The sequence below is a fragment of the Empidonax traillii genome, unplaced genomic scaffold (assembly GCF_003031625.1).
Source record: "Empidonax traillii isolate 1590-97213 ecotype Southwest subspecies unplaced genomic scaffold, ASM303162v1 scaffold536:size430271, whole genome shotgun sequence".
NCBI classification, from domain to species: Eukaryota; Metazoa; Chordata; class Aves; order Passeriformes; family Tyrannidae; genus Empidonax; species Empidonax traillii.
In genome coordinates, this window is record NW_020955729.1 from 257,739 (window position 1) to 281,526 (window position 23,788).

Here is a 23,788-nt window from a genome sequence, read left to right on the forward strand (position 1 = left end):
GGAGCCAGATCATCGTTGGTTATTCCGCACCCTGGTCTAACCCATTGTATGTCACCCATTAACTTCTGTACATCATTTACGGTCTCCACATCAGTATTAATGACTAACTTTTGTGGCCAGACTATACCATTTGTAATGGTCCAGCCCAGGTATTTCCATGGTTCTTGCTGTTGAACCTTTTTGGGAGCAATTTTTAAACCTCTTTGACCCAGTTCTTGTTCCAACTGCAACAACAGCATTGGTACATCTAAATTTTTCCCTGCTATCAGAACATCATCCATGTAATGATAAACCAATAGCTCAGGGTGCTGTTTCCAAAATATCTGCAAAGCCCATGCAACATAGCTCTGACACATCGTGGGAGAATTTTTCATCCCCATTGGTAACACAGCCCACTTATACCTTCTTGCTGGTTCTGCTTTGTTAATTGAGGGCACTGTAAAGGTAAACTTGTCAGTACCATCTGGGTGCAAAAAAATTGTGAAAAAAAACAGTCTTTCAAATCTATTATCAGGATGACCTGGGATCATCATGGGGAAAGGTAAACCTGGCTGTAAAGCCCCCGTGTCTTCCATGACCGCACTGATGGCCCGCAAATCATGTAACAATCTCCACTTTCCTGACTTCTTCAGGATAACAAATATGGGAGTATTCCATGGGCTTGTCATTGGTACAATATGCCCTGCCTCTAGCTGCTGCTGAACTAGGGTGTGTACGATTTGCAGCCTCTCCCTGGACAGCAGCCACTGATTTACCCATACTGGTTTCTCTGTTTTCCATTGCAGTTTCAAGGTTGGCTGCTTTTCAGTGGCCGCTCCTAAAAAGGAGAAGTAACCAATCGTGCCCCCATTTTTCCCAACAGATCTCAACCTATTAAGCCTCCTGGCAAGGACAGCACATAAGGCCGTGTTCCCACTGTTGAACCATCAGAAAACTGGAAATTTATTACATCTCTACTAATCCATGTCTGCTGTATACCACCTAATCCCTTGACTCCTGTCAGTGCTGTTACTAATGGCCATGTTTGAGGCCACTAGTGCCTGGGAATGATAGTAGCATCAGCTCCGATGTCGATGAGCATTGACATGGTGATGGATTGTCCACTAGGATGCTGTACTATTACTGACTCCGTAGGCTTTCCCTGGTTTATATCTATTGCTAACATCACCTCAGGGGGACCTCTCAAACCAAAACCTGCATTCCCTCTTATCTGTGATTCTGCATTGGGCACTGCCAATTTAAAAGGTACTAATTGAGCTATTTTACTATTAGCAGGAATATAAACATGTGGGGCCAAAATATATACCATTCATTATTTTGATAGTGCCTGTAAAATCAGCATCTATCACTCCTGGCACTACAAAAATTCCCTGACGAGACAACGAAGAGTGTCCTAACAAGAGAGCACTCAACCCTCTACCCAGAGGTCCCTGTAAAGTAGAGTCAATCAGGTGTACGTTCTGGGTTTCAATTATGGTATCTACTGCTGTTGCCACATCCACTCCTGCACTTCCTGCTATGGCTGCGGTGCAGCTATCCAAGCATCCCAATTTGCTGTCGTGGCACGGAAGTGCTGGGCACTCTGTTTGCAGTTTCCCTTTCTTCTGCACTCATTGGTATTACAACTACTTTTTCTACAGTACTTGCACCACTTTGGGGACTGGGCAGCCTCTTGTAAAGGCAATGCCTGGCACTGAGGTCTAATATGCCCCTTCTGACCACAATTGAAGCATTTCGTTTCTCTTTTTCCTGTACAACTTTTTCCATTTTCAGATACCAAGAGCTTGACAACTGCCCCCACTGCAGTAGCTACAACGGCTGCTTTCTCCTGTTCAATCATCCTTTCAGCTACCTCGAGAAACTGGGCTGTGGATGAACTTCTAGGCAATGTGTTTAGAACTCGTTTTGTTTTGTCATTTGCATTATGAAAGGCCAACATGTCTAGAAATTTTTGTTTCATGTTATCATCCATATCGGGGTCTGCAATTAAGGCTTGATATAGGCGATCAACAAATTTACCATATGGTTCTGCAGGACCCTGTTTAATCAAGGTATATGAAGGGCTTGATTTTTCATCCTTTACTGCTAGCAATGACTTGTAAGCCAAATCTTGGCTCAACTGCAGCACCTCACTGACAAATTGTGCTTGCCAATCCGTTCTAGCAAATGGGCCTGTTCCTAAGAGCATTTGAGATGTCACACCATACAGTGGATCTCCCTGTTGCCTTGGTGTAGCAGCAGCCATATAGCAATTAGATTGCCACTTACTAAAAAATTGCAGCTGTTGTGATGGAGAAAGCAGTGTGTTTACCAACATTCGAATATCATACGGTGTTAGTAAACTGGCAGTGAAAAGGTATTGTATAACCGCCTGTGTATACCTCGACCTTAAACCATATTGAGCAACTGCTGTTTTTGCTTTTTTTATAATCTTCCAATCTAAAGCTTCCCATGATCTGTTACCCGCCCCGTCCACCAATCCATGGTAAGCACTGATTTCCAGAAGCGACAGGTCTCCCTCTATAACTGCTTCTTTCAATATCCCTTTCCACCTTTGCACAGGATTAACCTCTCCCCCCCTTCCCCCCACTGCCCCCCCCGGTAAAACCGAAAAATCTCCGAAAGAATTCCCCGCCCCAGGAGGGTTTGGGAAGGGAATAAAGGGGAGAGGTGCCCCCATCCGAGGCAGGGGTGGGGTATTAGAAGTAGCTGTATTCTGCGAGGCGAGATGCTGTTCCGATAATTGAGTTTCTAGTTTCTGTATACGTTGTAACAGCTCATTCATCTGGGAGGGTAATAGAGCGGTGATTGGTTTCTTGCTCTCATTATCTGAGTCCTCACTGCTCGATGACGATGCAGAGGACGAAAGTGCAGGATATACATTTCGTGTGTTGCGATAATTCACAGAGGCTCCTTCCGTCTTTCGCGGAAGTTTCTGCGCCGGCGTTACCTGCAATGCCGTCGTCGCTGGCGCAGGCGCAGGGCGAACAAGTGGTAGTGCGGTTTGCGCAGGCGCATTCAGCAGCGCTGTTGTCGCTGACGCCGTCCCAGCAAGCGGTAACGCGTTTGGCGCAGGCGCAATTCCGACAAGCGGTAGCACGGTTTGCGCAGGCGCGGCTGAGGGCCCTGGCTCGGCGGTCGCGGCGAGCGCGGCAGACGGAGCCGACTCGGTTGCCGCGGCGAGCGCGGCTGAGGGCCCCGGCTCGGCGGCAACCGCGAGCGCAGCTGATGTGGGCTCTCTGCCAACCAGAGCCGCAGTCGCTGCTCCCTGTGCCTCCGGGTTCCGCGCCCTAGGTCCTGAGGGTGCTACCGCCGTCCCGAATATAAATTGTTCCACCGAGGATTTAGAAGATAGCTCATTAGTCCCCGCCAGCGCTGCGAAGGCAAACGCCGCAACCTGGCATTCAGTCTTTAAGTCTTGCAGCGACTCCCTGACTGTACGCCATAAAGTGGGGAACTTTCTTGTTTCTTTAGACCCTTTTGAGATCTCCTCCCACAGCTTCTGGCCAATATTGTCCCATACGGACACGTTAAATGCATCTGCCACTGTGGGGATTAAGCCTTTTTCCTTGGCCCATTCGAGCAGCCCTCTAAGAGCATTAACATCGACTGAAAAGTCTTTCTTAGAAAGCATAAAGTGGAGGAGCTTTTCGGCAGCCTCTTCCTCTTTGGATGCTGCCGTCCCCATTCTCCTCCCTCCGGCCCCTCACCTGATCAGGGCGAGATTCCAAAACAGCAGTGCACGGACCTTTTAAGACTCTTGGCGCCGGGGTAAAAGCCACTCAAATTTCGGCTGGCCTTCCTCGACCTCTCCTGTCGTCGGTGTCACGTCCCGAAGAACGGCGAACCGAGACCACACGTTCGGGCTCCACCTGTTGGCAGAGGAGCTCACGGAGAACAAACGCACGCAAACCAATAATAGTTTAAGCAAATGTTCCACTTTATTTACATAACCTAGGCTCTTAAATACCCTCAGAGCCCTGCAGCGCGTGAACACCTTCAAACCATTGGTTAAATGTTGTAAATCACGAGGCAAGCATGTATCTCTAACCCCCTTATCATTGGGTACTGGCTGCTGTGCACGCTACATGAAATCATTGTTGTTCTCCAAAAACTCCTCCTTATTATCTCAGTAGTTTACATTCTTGCAGCCTGATATCAATGCCAGTACTTTTCCCACTACCTGCAAGCAGGCCTCTTGCTAAGACAGATTGAGGCCTATTGGTATGGTTTGTTCATGCTGCTTTTTATTAGTTAAGCACCCCAACACTCCTTCATTTTGATGTTGCCTTGCTGAGGTATCTTAATTTTCTCCCCTTTCGGCCTAAAATCGGTTGGTGAAAGCAGACCCTGCAAGATTATGAAAGAAAGGTAGTTATTGTCCAAGCAATATGTTAGGAATGATAGGATTAAATCATCTCCATGTTCAGTCTGAAAACCTAAACCGTCTGACTGGATACTTCAGAAAAAGACATCTATTGCTGAGGAGGAAGGGAAACAACAAACCTAGGCCTGGTCAGTAAGATGTAAAGCCAGTACATGATCTCAGTTCAGACTCACCCCAGACAGTAATGACCAGAATCTGTCACTGTTTAGTGATTCACAGTGGCCATTAGATCACATTATGTGTCAGTAGTTTTAACAGGAAGAATAGGGTTCAGACTGTCTGGGATTTGGTCTTCCCTTCTCACAGAGGGATGATTCCTCAAAGCTGAGACTGAAATCTGAATACCAGGAATAGCATTGTAACTATTGTATTAATGTATTACCATTGATATGCACACAGTGATAAACAAAAAAATTCAGCATCTGTTTCCACACACTCCCACGTGCATACCCAACATCTTTTGCACTTTGTTAAATATAGAAATGTAGTACCCTAACAACTAGTGACTAATGTATTGTGAAAGTAGCTACCATTGAAAGATGCAAACACTTTTGACAAAGAGATAGAAAACTGGAAATTGCTATATTGAGTTGTCTAAACAATCAAGGAAGAGGTTAGTACATAACAGACTAACACCATATCCTATAATTACCTTCTAAAGTTCTGTGTGAGTATGTGGAAGAATGTCTGGGAGATGTTAACTGCCTTCTGCCCATTCCATGGGATCTTGAGAGCACACAGTCTACGTACATATCCCAGAAGTTCTGGGCTAAATCATTAAAGAGTTCATTGTGCTTGAGCTTAGGGGATTCCTTTAGGAACATCATGAAGTCCCAGAGAGCAATGACTGTATCTGCTACCTTGAGTTTCTTCATCTCCACCAGCCCATGGGAGGATAGCTCCCAGCACTGATGGTCAATCTCACCCAGGCTTGGCGGAGTTTCCTTTTGATAGTCTAGATTGGCATAAACCAAATTCACTATCAATATACAGCCCAGCTGAAGATACCACCTTCGTTTCCATACAAATTCCATACTTCAACAAGGTACCTGAAATGAAGCATATAAAATCACAGTCATTCTGCCATTATGTAATTCATTCTCACATAATTTCAAGGGTACCCCAGGAGATTATCCATGCATATATACAGAAAAATACTTTTTTTTTTTTTTTTTCAAACCACGGAATAAATATCAGTCAATGAACCCTGATGCTGAAGCTAGGGTGGAAATCTTTAATGCTGTTTAGAACATGAGACCCTGAAGCAGAAAGTTCTGACCCTATGTCAGAAAGGCTCCTTGGGACCAAGACTTCTTCCCTTAAACTCTTGCACTTGGGTCATGAGTAAAATCAGGTTAACAGCAGATGTTTAAAGAATCCTAGTGGTATGCTATTAAACAAGGAACAGAGCTATAAATAGCCAGTCTTTCATGGAAAAGCTCAACTCAGAGAGATGGTAAATTGGGTGAGCATAGACAGGTTCTGAACTCATTTAGCAGGTGTTGCAAGACTGGAAAAAGGCAAATTCCTTTCTGGCTTATGTTAGAAAATTAAGTAAACTTTTGGCACAGTTATTTCTACCATATATTCAAAACACAGAAACTATCTGGAGAAATGGAGATGGAATGAGCAATCATACAGGAGGCATAATGAGAATTTCAAATGCTACAGAATATGTATTCATTATTACACATGGATTCCCTCTGGGAAAATGCAGTTTTCCTATAATGTATATTCCATATCCTTGAAGCAAGTATAGACAGAAGATCACTAAAACACCTGATAATTTATTTTTTTATCAATCCTTCCTGTCAAGATAAAGTACGGTGGAACAGCAGACTAAAACAAACAACAAAAACAAAACCAAAAAATTCCCAAAAGAGCATAAGAAGTCTGAAAAGACAGTCAAGACTCTCAGATAGTGCCCCTTATATTGGTGTCCTAAATCAATTCTTTGTCAAGTAGTTGGTGCCATACTCACCCCCACAGTTTCCAATTCAGAATGTAAAATACAATTACAAAATTACATGAAGTTTTGTGCAGATAGAGGCAACATTTTCGGCAACTGTGCAAATTTTAGTGGGAACTTGGCCAGAACTGCAAGTGTGCACTCCCACCCTGAATATCTCTGGCACTGTCAATATGAAAAGTTAGTCTATGATGTCTTCAGAGTGTTAACATACTGATGTCCTTTCTGCAATTCCTAGTGATGCAATAAAGAGAGGCCAATCCACAGATAATACAACATTTATGTGAAGTGTCTGTAAGAATACAGAGTTGAGGCAGCACCATGGAGTTCAGGTCACACCAAACCAGCTCAGGAAACAGGACAGCTAGAAATGGGCCCTTTTGCTGTGGCCTCTGGGTCCTGGGGTGATTTTTAGTTTGAATGTGTAATCACACTGCTGCAGCCATCTGAGGTCCCTAAAGTCATGTATTCCTTTACCTCAGCTTCAGAACCCAAGGAACTGAGACAAACAGATACCCACCCCAGCCTAGCTCCTTTATAAAACATCCTTGGCCAGCTGCATTCCAGAAGGCAGCAGGATTACCTGCTTCAGCATCCCAAGAGTTTATCAATATGCAATAAAGTTTCTCTTCCTTGGGCTTTACAAAACTTGTTCCAGCAAATAAGTAGGGATGGAAATGTTTCTCTTCTCACTTCCGCTTCACTAGGCACCAGCCTTCAGAGAAAGGATACACTGTCAATTTAGCTACAATGTAGGAAAAAGGCAATCAGGAAACCACCAACATTTTGAGTTGTTTTGATTTCATGTTTTAATCCAGCTAAAAACTAAAATGATAATGGTCCATTTGAATACCTCAAACAGGAGCAGAGACCACAGCAGACCTTTTTTAACTAATAACTCCTACTCTTCAGTACAAGACATGAATTTCACAGAGGCAATAATTGAGAAGACACAGGAGAAGTTGTACTTACAGTGTTTCTGTGAGGAGATGGAAAATAGTAGCCTTGAAGCATCAGAAATCAGCCCCTTGAAGAAAAAGAAAGAAATTCATGAGAGGGCTGCAAGTGCCTGGCAGCTGCTGGATGCTCCAAGGATGCTGGGATTACACTGCACAGGGATGACTCTGCCACTGGCAAAGCAGCAGCAGCAGCAACAGCTGAACTCAGGTCGGTGGAAGGGTGAAGGGAGCTGTGGCTGTGGCAGCCCCACCTCTTTCTGCAGCAGTCACCAGTGTCAGCCCAGGCTGGGCTGGGGCCTCACCTGGAGAGACAGCCTTTGTGGGAGTGGATGTGACAGAGGGGGAGAAGCAGAGGGCTGTCAGAAGGAGGAAAACACAATGGAAAGCAAATATTTTTCTGAATCAGTAACACGAACACTCTCATTTAATGAACTCCCATTTCAAAAAACTAGGTTTCCATCCGTGTTCCTGTTTGCCCACCAGAACATGTAGGAACAGTGTTCAAAGTAATGGAAAGAACAAATATGTAGTAAAATTTGGTCTGTAAGGGTTCATAATATGCTTTGGTGGACTTCAACAGGATAGGAACAGTCTGTTATTTCAAGTGGAAATATAATGATTAGTGTCTGAAAACCACTATATACAGTACTTGGACCACAAATATAAATCTGCTTTAAAATGACAGTGTTCAGAATAATTAGGTATCTTCTGGAAGCCTTTGCAGCCAGCAATGGCAACACTATTTCAAAATCTTGCTTCAAAAAGTAAGGCATGTTTGAACCTACACACTCATATAGACATAAATATCTGGAAGACTGGAATACAGTTAGCTTTTCTCTGAACTCTTTGTATCATTGAAAGGAGCTAAAGTGCTATTAGATGTAATTAATCCTTGAAATTCCAAGGCAGCTTCCATAACCAAAGAGGTTAAAGTATTAGGAAGGCTGTAGAAAGAATCTACCTTTAAGAAAGCTCCTTCGTATCACTAATAAAAAGTAACATTCAGTAAGTTTTCACATTAAGAAAAGCTTTTCCCTTTTAGTTTGCTTTATGCGCTACCGAATTCATTAGTGTGATCAATCTCACAGGGAAACAGCCAAAATTTCTAAGGCATTCAAAGACATGTCAAGAAGTGGACAGTCGCACAGCTGCTTGGCCATGGCATCCATTCCTTCTTCTCATTTCATTCCCACTTAAAACATCTAGGAGCAGTAGCACAGGATAGTGGTGCAAATGCAGTGATTTCATTTTACTCCAACAGCCACTGATGGCAGGCTTCAATCACATTTCTTCATCTCACAGACTTATTTTTATCATTCTCCTCTTGCTCCTCCTAATCTAGTTAATAAATCCACCATTTTTAATCTTAAAACAAGGTATTCCTAGAACACAACTACAGAAATCAAAATGCTAAGGAGCAGATTTTTCTTAGGAAAATCCTTTTGAATAAAAAGACCTCTTTTTAAAATGCCACTTCACAAACAATGTTCTCTTAAGAATCTATGTTAAAATTCTTTGATAATATCTAAAAAATGTGAAAATAGTTCTGAAGGCTGACTTTTATATTTCATTTTCCTTTCTGGTGTTATTCATCTTGTCAGCCAAGCACTGAGGGATCATCATCTGTGGGAGAATGCCACCTGGAACAAGGATGAACCTATAAATTTAGGTTAACAAAGATCAAAGTTATTTGCAACTAATAATCCTGTGGAATGCTATGTGAAGTTTGTAGGACAAAAGCACTACAAAGACAGACACTGATCATGTTTATTAAGTAAGTATTGTTATTACAATTTCTATTTCAGAACAAGAAAGGTCAAGGAAAGTCAATCTGTGACCACCTTTGTAAAATCTAATGTACCTGAAAGCTACATAAAAGCTTGGGCTGAGGGGAAAAGCCCTTAAAACCAGGGACCCTGTCCAAGGACTTGGGAAAGCAGGGTTTTTGGTTGGGGTTTTTTTTGGTTTTGTTTTTGGGTTTTTTTTGAGCTAGTGACTAAATATAAAGGGGATTTAGAGAAAAAGTGTGTTGTGTTCTTCATCTGCAGGGGTTCAGGAAGAATTCCAAAGATGCAGCATATGCCACATGTAAACCTACAGCACAGCTAAGTTTTATGAGATGGCTCATATGGCTCATGGCTCATAGTAAAAGTGACTATTTCTTTGATTTTTAATATTTTAGAATAGACAAACTTGGGCAAGATAAAATGCATCCCTCAAAATTCTGCCAGCACTGATAGCTTTTCTATAGCATGTACTTTAAATTGTTGTACTTCAGCTTAGTCCTTTCATTATTGCAGCTGAGTTACCTCCATCTAGTGGGACTTTACTGTACTGGAGAATGAATTCTTGGCATTGGTTAGATCTCCTTATCTTTTTTAATAAAACTGTAAAATTAATACATCAATATTTTAGAACATTTGGACCTTGAGTATGTTGGTGTAGTTATTTCTTTCAGTTACAAAGACTTTCATGCCAGCTTCCCAGCATTGCAATGAACCATGCTGTGCATGTTCAGAAAGGCAAGGACATGAATATGTGACTTGCATTTTTTAATTATTTCAACTATGCTTTAAATAAAGCTGTGTTGCTAAAATTTTCAGCTTAATTTCCACAGATTTCCATTCAAGTTAGTTCTTTTCTAGACTGAGAAGAACAGCACATATAACACAAATTGCAAAAAACTGCTGGTGGAAGTTTTAAAATTGTTGGGAAAGAGATTTTATGGCTTCCTCCTGTTAGAGTTGATGACAGCACTCTACCTAGTGATTTATATCATGAAAGAAAAGAAACAGAGTGGTAAAACTGTGATTTGATGTAGTTGTACCCTTGTGATTTTCAAGCAACCATATACAAGTATGTGAAGTACACTGTAAGAACAGAAAGAGCAGGAACTGAAGCATTATTTAGCATGGAACTCAGAATACACATTGACTATGTATAAACCCTTTTGGAGACCTTTAAAATGCTATCAGCCTTTTGTGTGACTGAATTATAGATATCTCTGTGACACAGGCACACGTAAAAAAGATTGATTCACTGAAGATAAAGAATTGAGTCACCCTCTGCATCACTGATTAGCAGCTTCTGAAGAAATAACAGTGACGTTCTGCCACCAGGTTTGACAGTGAAGTGCTCACAGCCCTGCTGCTGAAGATCAAGTAGGATACACACTAGCGATAGAATCAGTGCTGCCCCTGCATAAGAGAGTGTCTCCTCGGAGGAACAGATGCATTTCTGAAGCAAAGTGTTTAGACAATGAAACATCTAAATATCCTCAAACTTCAGAGTTTTATATTATTCCATTTCAGTAGTTCTTAACATCATGTATGTGTGATGAGGCACTTAATGGTATAAAAGGTTTCAGAAAATGCATAGTGGCACATTTCCAATTAAATATTATTTAATTCCCTGATGGTATGAGCTTGTTGGTATGAGCTTGCTCTGTGTTGAAACAAATCTAGTGTTATCTCAATAAATTTAACACCTCCAACTCATAGCATACAGCTTTTCTTTATTTCTCTTTTTTGAAGTTGAGTTGTGGATTGATTACATAAGTTGAACTAACATTGGTGAGTAGCTCTGCTGGCCTCTCTGGGCCAGTTAAGCTGTTAGCTTCATGCTGTATATTAGGGAAGTTCAGCACAATGATTTTAAGGCTCTGCTAAAGTGGACCAGCTACAGACCTGCTCTGTACAGTTGTAATGATTCCACAGGTCTAAATTCAGAGAGTACGTACCACAAAAGCAGAACAGAGCACAAAAACAAGGGATAATTTCCTATATACTTGTATTGGTATCCAAGAAGAGCTCTGGGGCTATGACTTGATTCTTGAAGAATTTTGCTGATAAACTTCTTGCCATCTGCAGCTTCCCTGCACTTTCTTTGTCTGACTTAAATGTTCTTTTGCTTATCTCCTTTTTTTCTGTTCTTTTCTACCAAATGCTGACATCATATGCTTTACCCAAGTCTCAGTAGCTCAGCCTAACTTTTGCATATGTAAAGACTTCTGAACCTTGCCTACCATTCAGTTTGATGGATTCATAATACTCCTTCCGTATTATGAATCATAAATCTGGACAAAATGTTCTGGTTTTTGTACTATGAATTGGCATGGTAACACAGAACAGGAAGGTCCTTCTGAATGACAGGGCCTAGTTCTCTGCCAGTACAGAAAGCTCTGTTGTACAATCACCTCGTACATTCATGAAGGGCCATATTAAAAACAGGTATATTTTTGCTCCCACTAATTCCATGAAAAAGCTGTTTCATAATTCAGTTGCAGTAACGGCTAGAAACATTGTTCTAGTTTCCTGATATATTTATTACTGAATAGTACAAATCTGTTTGTTCTTATGTTTTTGCCCTGAAAATTAAATGGTTTTCATCCTTCATGTTTACCTTCCTGATATATTTATAGACAGCACTTGTGTCTCCTTTCTGGTTTTGTTTTACTGAAATAAACAAGCTGAGCTATCCTAAAATCTGTTCTTATGAAAGGCTCTCAAGCTCTCCGGTGATGCACCTAATTTTCCTCTATCTCTCTTTCACTTCAACCTTAGCTCAGCTATAGAACAATTGATTAGACATTTTCACAGTACGCCAAATGAGATTTTATCAGGACCTTAAAAAATGACATTAATATCCCCCTACTTTAAACAAAATACATCTCCTGAAATAATCCCTTGTCATGGTTTAATCCCAGCCAGCAACTAAGCACCATGCAGCTGCTCCCTCGCTCCCCCACCAGCAGGATGGAGGAAAGAATCAGAAGGGTAAAAGTCAGAAAACTTTTGGGTTGAGATAAAGACAGTTTAACAGAGAAAGCAAAAGCCATGCACACAAGCAAAGCAAAATAAGGAATTCATTCATCACCTCCCATGGGTAGACAGGTGTTCAGCTATCTCCAGGAAAGCAGGGACCAGTCACTCATAACAGTTACTTGTGAAGACAAACACAATCACTCCAAATACTCCCACCCCTTCTTTCTTCTTCCCCCAGCTTTTATTACTGATCATGATGCCACACAGTATGAGATATCCCTCTGGTCAGCTGGAGTCAACTGTCCCAGCTGTGTCCCCTCCCAGCTTGTGCACCCCCAACCCACTCTACTGAGTGGGGTGAGGAGCAGAAGAAAAGGCCTTGGCTATGTGTAAGCACTGCTCAGTCATTGCTAAAACATCTCTGAATTATCAACACTGTTTTCAGCATGAATCCAAAACACAGTCCCATCTTAGCCACTGTGAAGAAAATTAACTCTATAGCAGCCAAACCAGCACATTTCTGTGATTCTTAGGATGATTCCTAAGCATATCTCATTTTGAAATTTCATGAGTATGCACTTCCTGATTTTATCAGGACTACAAAAAATATCAAATAAGATGTCCTATAATAAACCCTTTAAGCCTTACATTTTCCTTTCCAACTTTATTTGTGACTATCTCACTTCACAATTTCTTTCCTAAACCCCATATTCTAATTCCTGCTCAGGTGATACTGTATCAAAGGTTTTAAGTACTAATATAGCAAATGTGAGTTTTTCCAAAGCTTTGTGATGAGACTGAGACCAAGTATTAGGGTCTGTGGTTGGCCAGGTCACTTTTCTTCTTTTCAAAGTTAAGCAATTACAGTCCAAGTTCAGCCCATGTCACTTCAAAGACTTAACAGAGAGAGATGGGCATCCACAGGCAGCCACTCATGATGTAGCTTGTCCTCTGGAGACCGCAGTCACGAGCACATACAGGAGTGTAAGCCAACAAGCCCTCAGCTGGGACCTCTCAGTTGAATGCCTCAAGGACAAGGCCAGACCCATGTTTGCTATTTTCAAATCATAAGACTTAACATATCTGTTCAAAGTACCTGCTGCTGGGTTTTTCATATTACCTGTTTCAGAACTGCAAATGAATTCCCCCTGATCTGAAAGCGCGACAAATGAGTTTTGCTTTTTTTTTTTTTTTTTTTGCTGCTGTAATAAATTCTTTTCTGCCATTCGCATGATCCATCTTTCCATGCACCTTGGGGTGAAACTGCTTTGGCACTGAGGAAAGGCTTGCATGGAATTTGGGGACTTGACTTAGGCTAGACAACAGCCACATCGTCTCCTACTCTTCTATTTATATCACTCAAAGATTTTCTGCTCTAAGTATTCCGTAACAGTAGGATGCAAGCATATCCAATGGGCAGAAATTAAAAGCGTTTTGAGCTGGAACAGAATATGTAGTTGATTGTTAAAAATAACATGGAGCAGCGGAAAAAGCAGGCCAGCAATAAGAACAGAGTGCAAAGCCTGTGAGCGTGTTTAGGCGCTGCAGAGAACCATCTCGATCCCGCTGCCCGGGGCTCCGCCGGGCCGGGCCAGCCCTGAAGCGGGGGGCCGGGCCGGGCCGGGCCGCGCCTGCGCACCCGCGGGGCGGGAGCGGGGCCGGGCGTGCGCTCCCCGGGCGGCAGCGGCAGCTCCGGGAGTTCCCGCTCTCCCTCCCTGCGGCCCTTCTCGTTCCCGCAGCCCGCGGGGGCCGGGCTCCTGCCGCCATGGTGCGGTGCGGCGCGGCCTTGCTGCGGAAGGTCAGTGCGGCCGGCCTGGGACACGGGCGCACGGTGCCGCCGGCGGGGCCCGGGCGGCGGGGGGGGCTGGTCCCGCTCCCGTGGCCCCTGCTGGAGTTCCCGTGCCCCGGGCCGGCGCTTGGCTCCGGCAGGACTCTGCCGCGCTGCCGGGGCGCCTCGCAGGGGTCGGCAGGGCCGGGACCGGGTCGTGTTGCCAGCGGTGATGCCCCACGCGTGTCCGGGGCTCGGGGGCTTGCCCGGCCCGCCTCGCTGCCCGGGGCCCTGCGTGCCGCGAGTGTCGCTGCCGGAGGAGATATGTCAAACACTCACTGAAAAATATTTTGGAGTTTTACGTGCCTGCTTTGTGGACTGTCGTTTGTTGCCATCAGAGTTCTATCTAAGCCGTTTTACACATATTTTTGTAAAGCAAAATATGAACAGAACATAATACTGATATTGAAACTTGTTTTGTTAGTATGGCAGCTTCATAGACGATTTGCGGGTCTATGTGAGAGGAGGAACTGGTGGAATGGGTTACCCTCGTCTAGGAGGGGAAGGAGGAAGAGGTGGTGATGTCTGGTTTGTCGCCAAAGAAAGAATCACCTTAAAGGGCATTAAGGAGAAATATCCCCACAAGCGATTTGTAGCTGGAACAGGAGCCAACAGCAGGTAAGAGTCAGGCTGATGAAAGCTGTTACACACAACTTTTCAGAGCAGGCAGAATTTCAGCTTAAGTTACTAAGCCTGGTTTAATTTTTCCCAGTGTTAAAGCTCTAAAAGGTGAAAAAGGCAAAGATTGTGAAGTTCATGTGCCTCCTGGAATTTCACTTGTTCTTGATGATGGCAAACAGATTGGTAAGAACGTTTACTTTATTTTAATGTATCTGGTATTTATCACATTTATTAATAACATTAGCAGATTTCTAACACAATGATGTTTTAACGCTAAACATTTCTTAAAATAGGTGTGTGTTTTTCTTTGTTTGGACAAAGAGTTGACAAACAAATACACTGTAGAAATTTTTGGAAAAGCAAGGACCCCTTCCAGAAATTGGCAGTAGTTAGTTTGTGTCATTAAATGCCACAGAAAGAAAGTTATTTTGCAAAGAAGTGGTAAAGTCTGAGAGCCATAGTGATCCCCCCCAGAAGCATTCATGACCTCACAAAAATAAACCCAGGTAAGTGTCCCTATAACTTTACTGAATTATGACAATGCTTAGCAGACAAAGATACTTGCTAAATGTCAATATTTCAGGTTACTTAAAATACATAACTGTTTTTTACTCTTTATTTTAAAGAGTGGGGCTCAGTAGTAACCAAGAAGATCTCTTTCAGTACAGTGTTCTTGAAATAGATGGTTCCTTTGCCATTTTTCAGAGTTTTTCTTCTCATACTGTTTAGAATTCAAACTACATTCATAAATTACCCCAATTTGGATGTTTAACTAAAGGTGTGTGGCAAGAATTGTTTATGATGTAGGCATGTCAGTGTCTAAAGGTATCCAAATGTTGCCTTTTTTTTTTTTTTTCAATTATTCTGACCCTAAGGGAGATACCATAGCCTGCATCTTAATGAAAAAATACAGCAAACTCTTCAGACATTGTGTAGCCACAACTCTATCAATGCAGATTTTTCATGGTATTCTTGAATTCAAATATTGGAGGCTTCAGAACCACCATCACCATCTTGGCCATACTTTGCCTGCCTGTGCTTAGCACTTTTTTTGAGGTGATGAACTGCATAACAGAGGGGAATGCTGGGGTGTGATAGCTTTCATTTGTTTCCAAAGAGGAAGAAACACCATGACCTTGAGGGCACAAATCTTGCAAGGAAGCATACAGAAAATTTTCTTGTAATCAGAGACATTTAAGTGGAAAATCACAACTAAACTACTGCAGGGGATTGTGTTTTTTTCACTACTGAATTTATTTTCAGGAGAACTTAATGCAGCAGGAGAGAGATTCTTAGCAGCTCGCGGAGGTCTTGGAGGCTCTTTGGCCACAAACTTTTTGCCTTGCAAAGGTCAGAAGCGAATTATTCATCTTGATTTGAAACTTATAGCAGATGTTGGTTTAGTTGGGTAAGTACTGTAGTTTAATATTAGAAAACAAAGTAAATTTCAAATGTGATTTCAGAGAAATTTGAGAGTTTGGAGGGAGAATGTTATTGTACATTTGCATTGTCACTTAAATTATTTGCAGTTTGCAAAAATCAGATTGAATTAATTTTAAAATTTGTAAAATATTGGTTATGCTTTTGTGGGCAAAGAGCTTCATGAATCGGAGTAACATATAATTAGTAATATAATGGCATTTAGCAATTGCAGTGATTATCAAAATACTATTAGCTAATGTTTATGAAGTAAGTAGGAGGTGCAAAATAGAGCCAAGAGCACTATCTGTATTGCATGCTTGACTTCGTGGTACTGGCACAAGTGAATCCTTGCAGCAGTAGTTTTTAAAAAGAGTTCCAAAGGCTGTGTTGCCTACTCTCCCCAATAAACAGCTTAGAATGTAGGAAGCCAGTAATTACAAACAGTAACAAACTAGTTACAAACTAGTTACATCTAATTACAAACTAGAACAGTAGGACCTGCTTTTCAATGTTGCTGCTTTATAGCAACACAGATAAATATATGTTTACTTGGAGAAAGCTTTCAACAAACTACAGTTGTAAAAGTGTTGGTCTACTCAGTATCTGCTACACATAGGTCAGCTCCATGGTCCTTATTAATAAAAACCAGAGGAAACATGAAATAACAAGGAGTTTGAGTGGAAGTAGTCTGACTGGTATATATCTGTAAAGAATGGAAAGATGCTTAAAGACAGCATGGTTTTCTAGTTATGTTTTTCTCTTTTTTTCTTGTTAGAAATAATTCAGTTAATTTATATAAAATATAATTTTTATATATTTATATTATTATATAAAAATATTCAGGTTATTAATATAGAAGTTATCTAAAGTTATATAATTTTTAGTCTTTGGTAATTACAGACTTTTTTTCTTGGTTTAGAGTGTGTGAAAGTATAGGAGTTCTATGACACTGATGCTTCTTTAATCTTGTGTTTTGGCTTGTATTTTAGCTGCAGTTTCAAAATGGATTTAAAAAATCATTATCAGTCAATTAGAAGAACATGTAATTTTCTTGCTGAGAATATGAATCAGCCTTTGATCTCTTTGTGTTTGTTACTTTTACTTTTTTGCAAGTGGTTTGCTGTTAGATCAGGTAAAAACAACACATAGACTTGAGAGAGGCCCATCAGGTTTGAGTACAGGTTGTGATGTGTTAGACTAGGTTGCAATTTAAATTTCAAAGAACATATTGTACCTCAGTGGAACCAAAATGCTCACTTGAGGAGATGACCAGAATAACCTTCCAGAATGTCTTTTAAGCACCTTCCATAATCAGAGTGCATTAAAACTGCCCTCAATAGTTTCCATGTTATAACAGGAGTCATTAGGTTGCTTTCTTTTTTTAAGAGAGATTTGAGTACATCCCTTTTATAAAGGCCCCTAATGTAAACCAATCTTGTTAACATGACATGGTTCTGCATATTCAAGTGGAGAGTATATGGTTTTCTGTGGGACACATACCTTTGTATCTTTTGACCAGCGTTCAGTTGCCTGTAGACACTGTTCTTTGATTACTGTTGCACTGAAATACCGTGATGAACATCTGTCTGTGAATTTGACTGGAACACAAGTCATGTGTCATCTTTCTAGAGGAAATGTGAAGAATAAGATTGTGGTCTGTCCTTTAATGTCAGCGTTAATTTCAAGTTTGACATAGATCAAGGCTGTTGTGTCTTTTACAGCTCAGGGTAATCTCTAAAACAAGTGTGTGCTACTGAAAAATTTCAGTTTTAACGTGGGTTACTATTTCAGTGGGTAGATGTTTTCTGTGAAGAAGCTTTTCTAAAAAGTAGCGTATCCCTAAAGGAACATTTTTGTTGTGGTGTGCAGGTATAGCTATGCCTTATAAACAACAGTCAGGTCTGCACAGACCAGCTCCAGAATCTTCACTGGTGCTCTTTTTAGTTTACCTGGTAACAAAGCAGGTTAGTGCTAATTTCAGGATCCATCTTACAACACTGATGCCCTAAAAGCATACACAAACTTTGCATGTATGTGTCTATATACACAAAGTCCCTCTCTCTCTCTCACAGAGTTGGTTTGCTTTGCTATATTAGCTAAACTATAGCATAGATATCGTTGGCACTTAAATTGTAGGATTTCATGAACCATGACTGATATGTCAAAAGACCGTAAGTCCAACTGATAAGATGTTCTTGCATTACAGGTTTTAGAATGTAACCGTAATTAACAAAATTAGCTTTAGCACATGAAAGCTGAATTCAAGTAGACCTGGATGGTCATGCTGTATTTCTGTCCGAGTGACTTTGAAAAATTTACCTTAAATCCATTACACATGTATTTACATAAGTCACCTCCCTGCATTCTTGGGAAGTATTGTTGGATTTAGAAAAATTATTCTGATTTGATTTAAAAAAAAAATCATATTGATCTGGGCAGTAAATGAGTGCAAAAATGAGCTGATAGCATTGAATTTCAATAAGATAATATAGTGCATTTGAAAATAAAGTATACAGGAATCACTTAAGTGTTTATTCAGTGTAAAAATTCCAACTTCCTTTTCAGGTTTCCAAATGCAGGAAAATCATCCTTGTTAAGCAAGATTTCTCATGCCAAACCTGAGATTGCAAGTTATGCATGTAAGTTCTTACTCTTATTTTTAGAGCAGTAATATTTCATGAAAGCAAGAAGTCTTTTCTCTGACTTGGTCTGCAGGTTTATAATAAAGAATAGGGGATGACTATATTAGCTGATTTTTAATTACATTAAATACTTGAAAGAGATACTTGCTGTTTCAGTGTCCAGTTCCTTTAATCACCTCAGGTTTTCAAGTGTACAAACCCTGTCACACTCTCGTAGTGTTGCAACCTGTGAATGCAGGGTCTGTTTATTTTCATTTCATCTGACTTTATTCCATCTGAGATGCACCATCTCTGTGGTGTATAATGTCCTCAGTCTATTGAATATGTACCGTCAACTTCCTTTGCATATACATCTTGTATGCTTTGGAATTAGCTGCCACCTGTTTTTGGAACAGAGAAGATTTTGAATCTATCCACTGTAAAAGGGACAGAAAATTTTTATTGCTTTTGTATCGGTAAATTAGGATTAGTTGTCTAATCTTCATTAATTAAAAAGCAAGAGTGCAAGTACTGATAATTCTTACCGACCTTCTTGCACCACTCCTGATTCTATACAGCCTTTTTCTCCATTTGAAGAGTCCTATCTCACTTTGCTTTTCATTATTTTTCCCTGTTTAGAAGATATTCTGTAGTCCAGATAATAATTTTTGTGTCTGAGACTTCTCTAGCTTTGCTGTTCCCTTTTTGGAATGAGGTAACAGAACTGCAGAGACAGACAAAGTTTGGTGAGCCAGTCGGTTTTTTGAGTGGTCTGGTTTTTTTCCTCTTGTTTTATGCTTTCCTTATTCCTTTTCCTTTTTTAATCTTTTGCTACTGAACATTTGTTTAGTTTAAATATAGTGAGAAAGTCCTACAACATTTAAATGTTTTGTAACATAAACTTCTTTTAGATGCTTAAAAGAGTTTTGTTGTCTTCCCTTTGTCTTTTTTCCCTTATCACAGTTACAACTATACAGCCTCAACTCGGAAAGATCATATATGCAGATTATAAGCAGGTTGGTATGAAAGTTCACTCTGGTTGGTTGTTAGTTATATATAATGATTAGTTATGTTGCTTAACATAATTTCAGAAAGAAAATGAAAACTTATAGTTATTTTCATATGTGTATCTACAATTGTACATATCAAATGCATTTACATGGTCATAACAAGAGTTTTTGGAAAAAGTACTATTCTCTGAAGTAATAAGAAGAAAACTTTATAGCCAAATAGAGTAATATGACATAGAGCTGATTTCAAGCCACTTTAGTCAATGGCTTCTCATTTTCCCTTGCCTCCTTTCTGTGGTTCTAATCCTGCTTTATAATCTTAGAGGCCTGAAATTGTTTAATGAATTGAGATTGCTGTGTCTTAGTATACTATTACTAAATTCAAGACTTTGAAAAAAATAACTGTTTCAGAGACTAGCCTGTTACTTTCATTTAGAAGCAGCAAATTTTCTGCAAGTTGAGAGCTCTGGACTGAATGAGTCATTTTCAGAATGGATTGTAAACAGTGCTAGATTTGTCAATAGCTGCAGATCTACAGTAGTAAATGATGGAATTTTGTGAATATAACCGAGCTATCATAACTTCCTGTTATGGCTTTCTAGATTGACTGATCTAACTTACTTTTGTAGTTTGGTTTTTGCCTTTTTGTTTTTTATTGGTTGGGGGGTTGTTTGTTTGTTTTTAATAAAAAACTAAAATAGTGTGACATAATAGTGATTGCCTGAACAGCCAGGATAGTGCACTACCTGAGAGGTGAGGTACCTGGGTCCAGTTCCTTTTGTGGTAGGCGGGAGAAGGACTGGTGGAGCTACTGCCCTACCACCCTAATTTTTGTGAACTGTGTTCCACCCAGCTTCTTCAGATAAAGTTGTCAGATAACTGTGTGGTGCACAGTTCTGCAGTATCCCCTTGAGGGAGAAACCAATGCTAAAAAATTAAACTCTTAGATTTTGGACCCAACTTCATATAAGGTTACAGCAAACATTTTCTTTCCTCAAGCTTGAATCTTCTTTGATGTGCTTTTATGTTATTTTTGAAGTGTATGATACATGCAGCACTGGAGTCATCACTTCCAAGATAAAAGGCAAATGCATAAAAGGGTTTCAGATGGGTTAACCAGAAAAGCATACCCCTCAGATGTAAAGCAATATTTTGCAGGGATTCAATAGCTGATGCTTGAAACCTTCATTTTACAAACTTCAACAGTCTAGTTTGTCAGATTTGCCCTTAGATATGTTGCATCTCTACGGGCAAATTTTTTATATTCATTTTTTCTTCAAGTTTAGGGTGGCTTATCCTAGAAAGCTCTGCTGCAAATAAACAGGATTTTTCATAGCCTTCTTAAAAACCTGTCTGCCATGAATGAGGACCTCTTTTTTTTTAATAGTGTATTTTGCTCCAGCAAGAGATCTACTTGCTCTCCTGGCTTTCTTATTTGAAGTCTGTTTCTTGTCATAGACAATTACACTTTTTGTTGGCTATTTTTACAGTTCCTGGTTTTTATACTACAGTGTTGGGTGGTATATAGGAACCATATGGACAAAATATCTCTTTTCTAAAGTCAAGGGAACTAGTGGTTGTGATTACAGGGAACATCTGTGAGTAAGAGGAAGTACTCTCAGTATTGCAACTGCTGAAATCAAAACAACATCAGCAACATAATTACGAGCAATAATTGAGGTGTCTTTCCTGTATCACTCAAGGGACAATGACTCATTATTTTTTTCCTACAGAAGATTGATATTTTTAAAGAAATATGTAGGAATTTGCTTATTTTATCTTAGTACATTATACAGAAGAAAATAAATGCACGTTACCTGATGCTGTCTGTCATTTCTTCTTGGAAAATAAAAGACACAAAAGTAGAGGATCTGAGTTTGACTTTGGTTTCAGGTCTTAGTACCAGATTATGAAAACTAGCAGAAGCATTTTCATTTTCTACCAGATTATCTGAGTCACCTTCTGCAATAGGTAGCACACTGGAGATTTTATTGTATGCTGGCTTTGAGCATTGTTTAATTTAATCCAGTTGCTGTCTAAATGGGTATTAGATTTGAAGACCCTACTTTTGCTCTTCTTTACTTCACTATCTGTCTTAGCTTTCTGTGACTTACTGAGTAGCTGTTTTGTGAGTTTTATTATTCTGCTCTTTTCTGGTCTGTCTCAGCTCTTCTTTACAACTGTGTACAACCCTCTCAACCAGCAGAGAAAATTAGAAGGTCCCTGTTCTTTGGGGCAGTCTTTGCTGGGCTCTGGTTGGAAGCAGATTGACTAATCAAAATCTCATTTGAGCTGAAGATAAGAAGTCAAATTCCTGTAGCTTCTCACACTCAGGGGAACAATGTTAAGTGGGTTTGTATTTGAAGTAATGATCCTCTGTAGCCACAAGGAACAGACTTTATTTTGTTTTCCAGTGACAGTTTGAATTCTATACAAATGTGATAGCCTAATCTTCTTGCCTTTAGGAGTCTGTTTTATTCTCAGGTAATAGCTAAATTTTTCGAGACCTCTGCTGAGGTCTGTTTTCTACTTTGCACACAGCTATAAATAAATAGACGGGGGAAACATGAGGAGCATCCGATCTGTGTAAAAGCAGCATTTTGTTTGACCTGCTTCTGATGAAAGTTGAAGCAGCCAATATGTATTAGTTTATGTTTTGTTTATATAAAATGATAATTGCTGTTGATAGTTTAAAATCTCTGGTTTTCCTTGTTGGAAATATTTTGTTTGAAACTTTTGTTTTCCTAGATTTCAGTAGCTGATCTCCCAGGACTGATTGAAGGTGCACATGTGAACAGAGGGATGGGCCACAAATTCCTCAAACATGTAGAAAGAACCAAACAGCTGCTTTTAGTTGTAAGTTAAATGAAATATACAGTTCATTAAAATCAAAGGCAGTACAGTAAATAAAATGCATCTTAACTGCAGTGTAGTTGGAATTTAGGAAATCATTTGTAATTTGCATGTTTTATGATAAATATAGCTGTGATAGTGCTTACAGAATGGAACACTCAAACAACTGATAATAAATCCTTAAATACAATTTGTCATGGAAAATTGCCAATTAATTTAGATCATGGAAGTGTTCCAAGCGTAATTAAAGCATGGAGCAATTTTTTTCTTTCTTTTTTTTTTTTTTCTGTAAGAACGCCTTAAGAGGTTTGAAAAACAGACCTTTGACAAACACTGCATCAGAACTAACCAGTTTGTGTTTCCAGTGTTGATGATGTTAGTTTGGTGTTTAATTGCCCTCTGTTATTTGCCCAGGAATGAAGGCATGTACATGGACTTCCACTGCAAAGTAGTTGATGGAGAGTACCTTGATACTGTAACATAATTTAATACCACAAATCTTGTTTTTGTGTAACCTTTTCAGGTTGATATTTCTGGGTTTCAACTGTCTATTAAGACTCAGTTCAGAACACCCTTTGAAACTATATTGCTTCTAACAAAGGTAAGTTCTTATTTTCCAATTTGGCAGTTGTAGTTACACGTTGAGCCAAGAAAATGGCTCAGTTGTGATCAAGAAACTTTCAAATGTTAGTGTGTCTTCTGGATTTATAATATAAGGCCAGTTAACGAGCTTAGGATTTTCCAAAATGATGAAGTCTTTATTTTTACCTGTTCAGGTGAAACCACTCCAGTTTATGTTGGGTACAACATAATTAATAATAAAAGTCATTAATATGTGCAGCATATGGGGTATTTGTTACAGTCAAGTAACGGTAATAAGATGCATCATTTTCAGTTCCCCAGTCTGGTAGCATTTTAGGAAGCAGAAATACATGTGTGCAGTTAAATCCCTGCCTTGCTGTCCTGACTGCACAGCCTAACAGAGCTGAGACATCAGGCCCCAGCTTTGCAGACTTTCACTGTTTCTGTCTCTTACCTATGCTTCTGATTAAAATAATACACACCATGTAATTTCAAATTTATTTCTGTGTGACTTAAGTTGATGAATCTTCTGAATTTCAGCTATTGCTGTTTATTTTTACTTTATTCATGGTTGTGATTTTCTGATATTAATTGAAGTCCATTAAAATGCTTAAGAATCAGAAAACTTTCCCAATAATTTTCTTATACGTTTTATAGGTCTGAAGTTTTCCTGAAATTGATTTTGTGCTTGTGGATATCAGAAAAGAACAAAAACTAGAACTGTTCTCTTAAATAAGGGGCCGTTTCAGAATGAGCTAGCCTGTTTACCTGAA

General features: G+C 40.0%; 2 protein-coding genes across 3 annotated transcripts in view; one reads left to right on the forward strand and one right to left on the reverse strand.

Annotated features, from left to right (window-relative positions):
* The window catches only part of CFAP69 (cilia and flagella associated protein 69), a 58,106-nt gene that overhangs the window by 32,144 nt on the left and 2,174 nt on the right, over positions 1–23,788 (forward strand). The window contains exons 23-29 of the mRNA XM_027897346.1: positions 14,331–14,524; positions 14,619–14,710; positions 15,791–15,935; positions 18,515–18,588; positions 19,534–19,586; positions 22,329–22,436; positions 22,957–23,034. Coding sequence (XP_027753147.1) covers positions 14,331–14,524; positions 14,619–14,710; positions 15,791–15,935; positions 18,515–18,588; positions 19,534–19,586; positions 22,329–22,436; positions 22,957–23,034 — 744 coding nt within the window. The remainder of the gene's footprint in view (positions 1–14,330; positions 14,525–14,618; positions 14,711–15,790; positions 15,936–18,514; positions 18,589–19,533; positions 19,587–22,328; positions 22,437–22,956; positions 23,035–23,788) is intronic.
* Positions 4,270–7,572, reverse strand: LOC114064365 (protein FAM237A-like). 2 transcript variants are annotated; one of them, XM_027897351.1, is made up of 3 exons: positions 7,329–7,572; positions 5,040–5,436; positions 4,270–4,350 (listed from the first exon to the last, which is right to left on the reverse strand). In XM_027897351.1, the coding sequence occupies exons 2-3, from the start codon at positions 5,419–5,421 to the stop codon at positions 4,325–4,327; spliced, it is 408 nt and encodes a 135-aa protein (XP_027753152.1). In that variant the 5' UTR covers positions 5,422–5,436; positions 7,329–7,572; the 3' UTR covers positions 4,270–4,324. The 2 variants fall into 2 exon arrangements, with proteins under 2 accessions (XP_027753152.1, XP_027753151.1); XM_027897350.1 differs by lacking the exon at positions 7,329–7,572 and having other exon boundaries at positions 4,305–4,350; positions 5,040–5,474.

Excerpts from the sequence above, each read along its gene's own strand:
- LOC114064365 (XM_027897351.1), bottom strand. The coding sequence starts at position 5,421 with ATGGAATTTGTATGGAAACGAAGGTGGTATCTTCAGCTGGGCTGTATA. Across the intron at positions 4,351-5,039 it reads CTCACACAGAACTTTAGAAG|GGTCTGCTTTCACCAACCGA; the intron begins GTAATTATAGGA and ends ATAATCTTGCAG.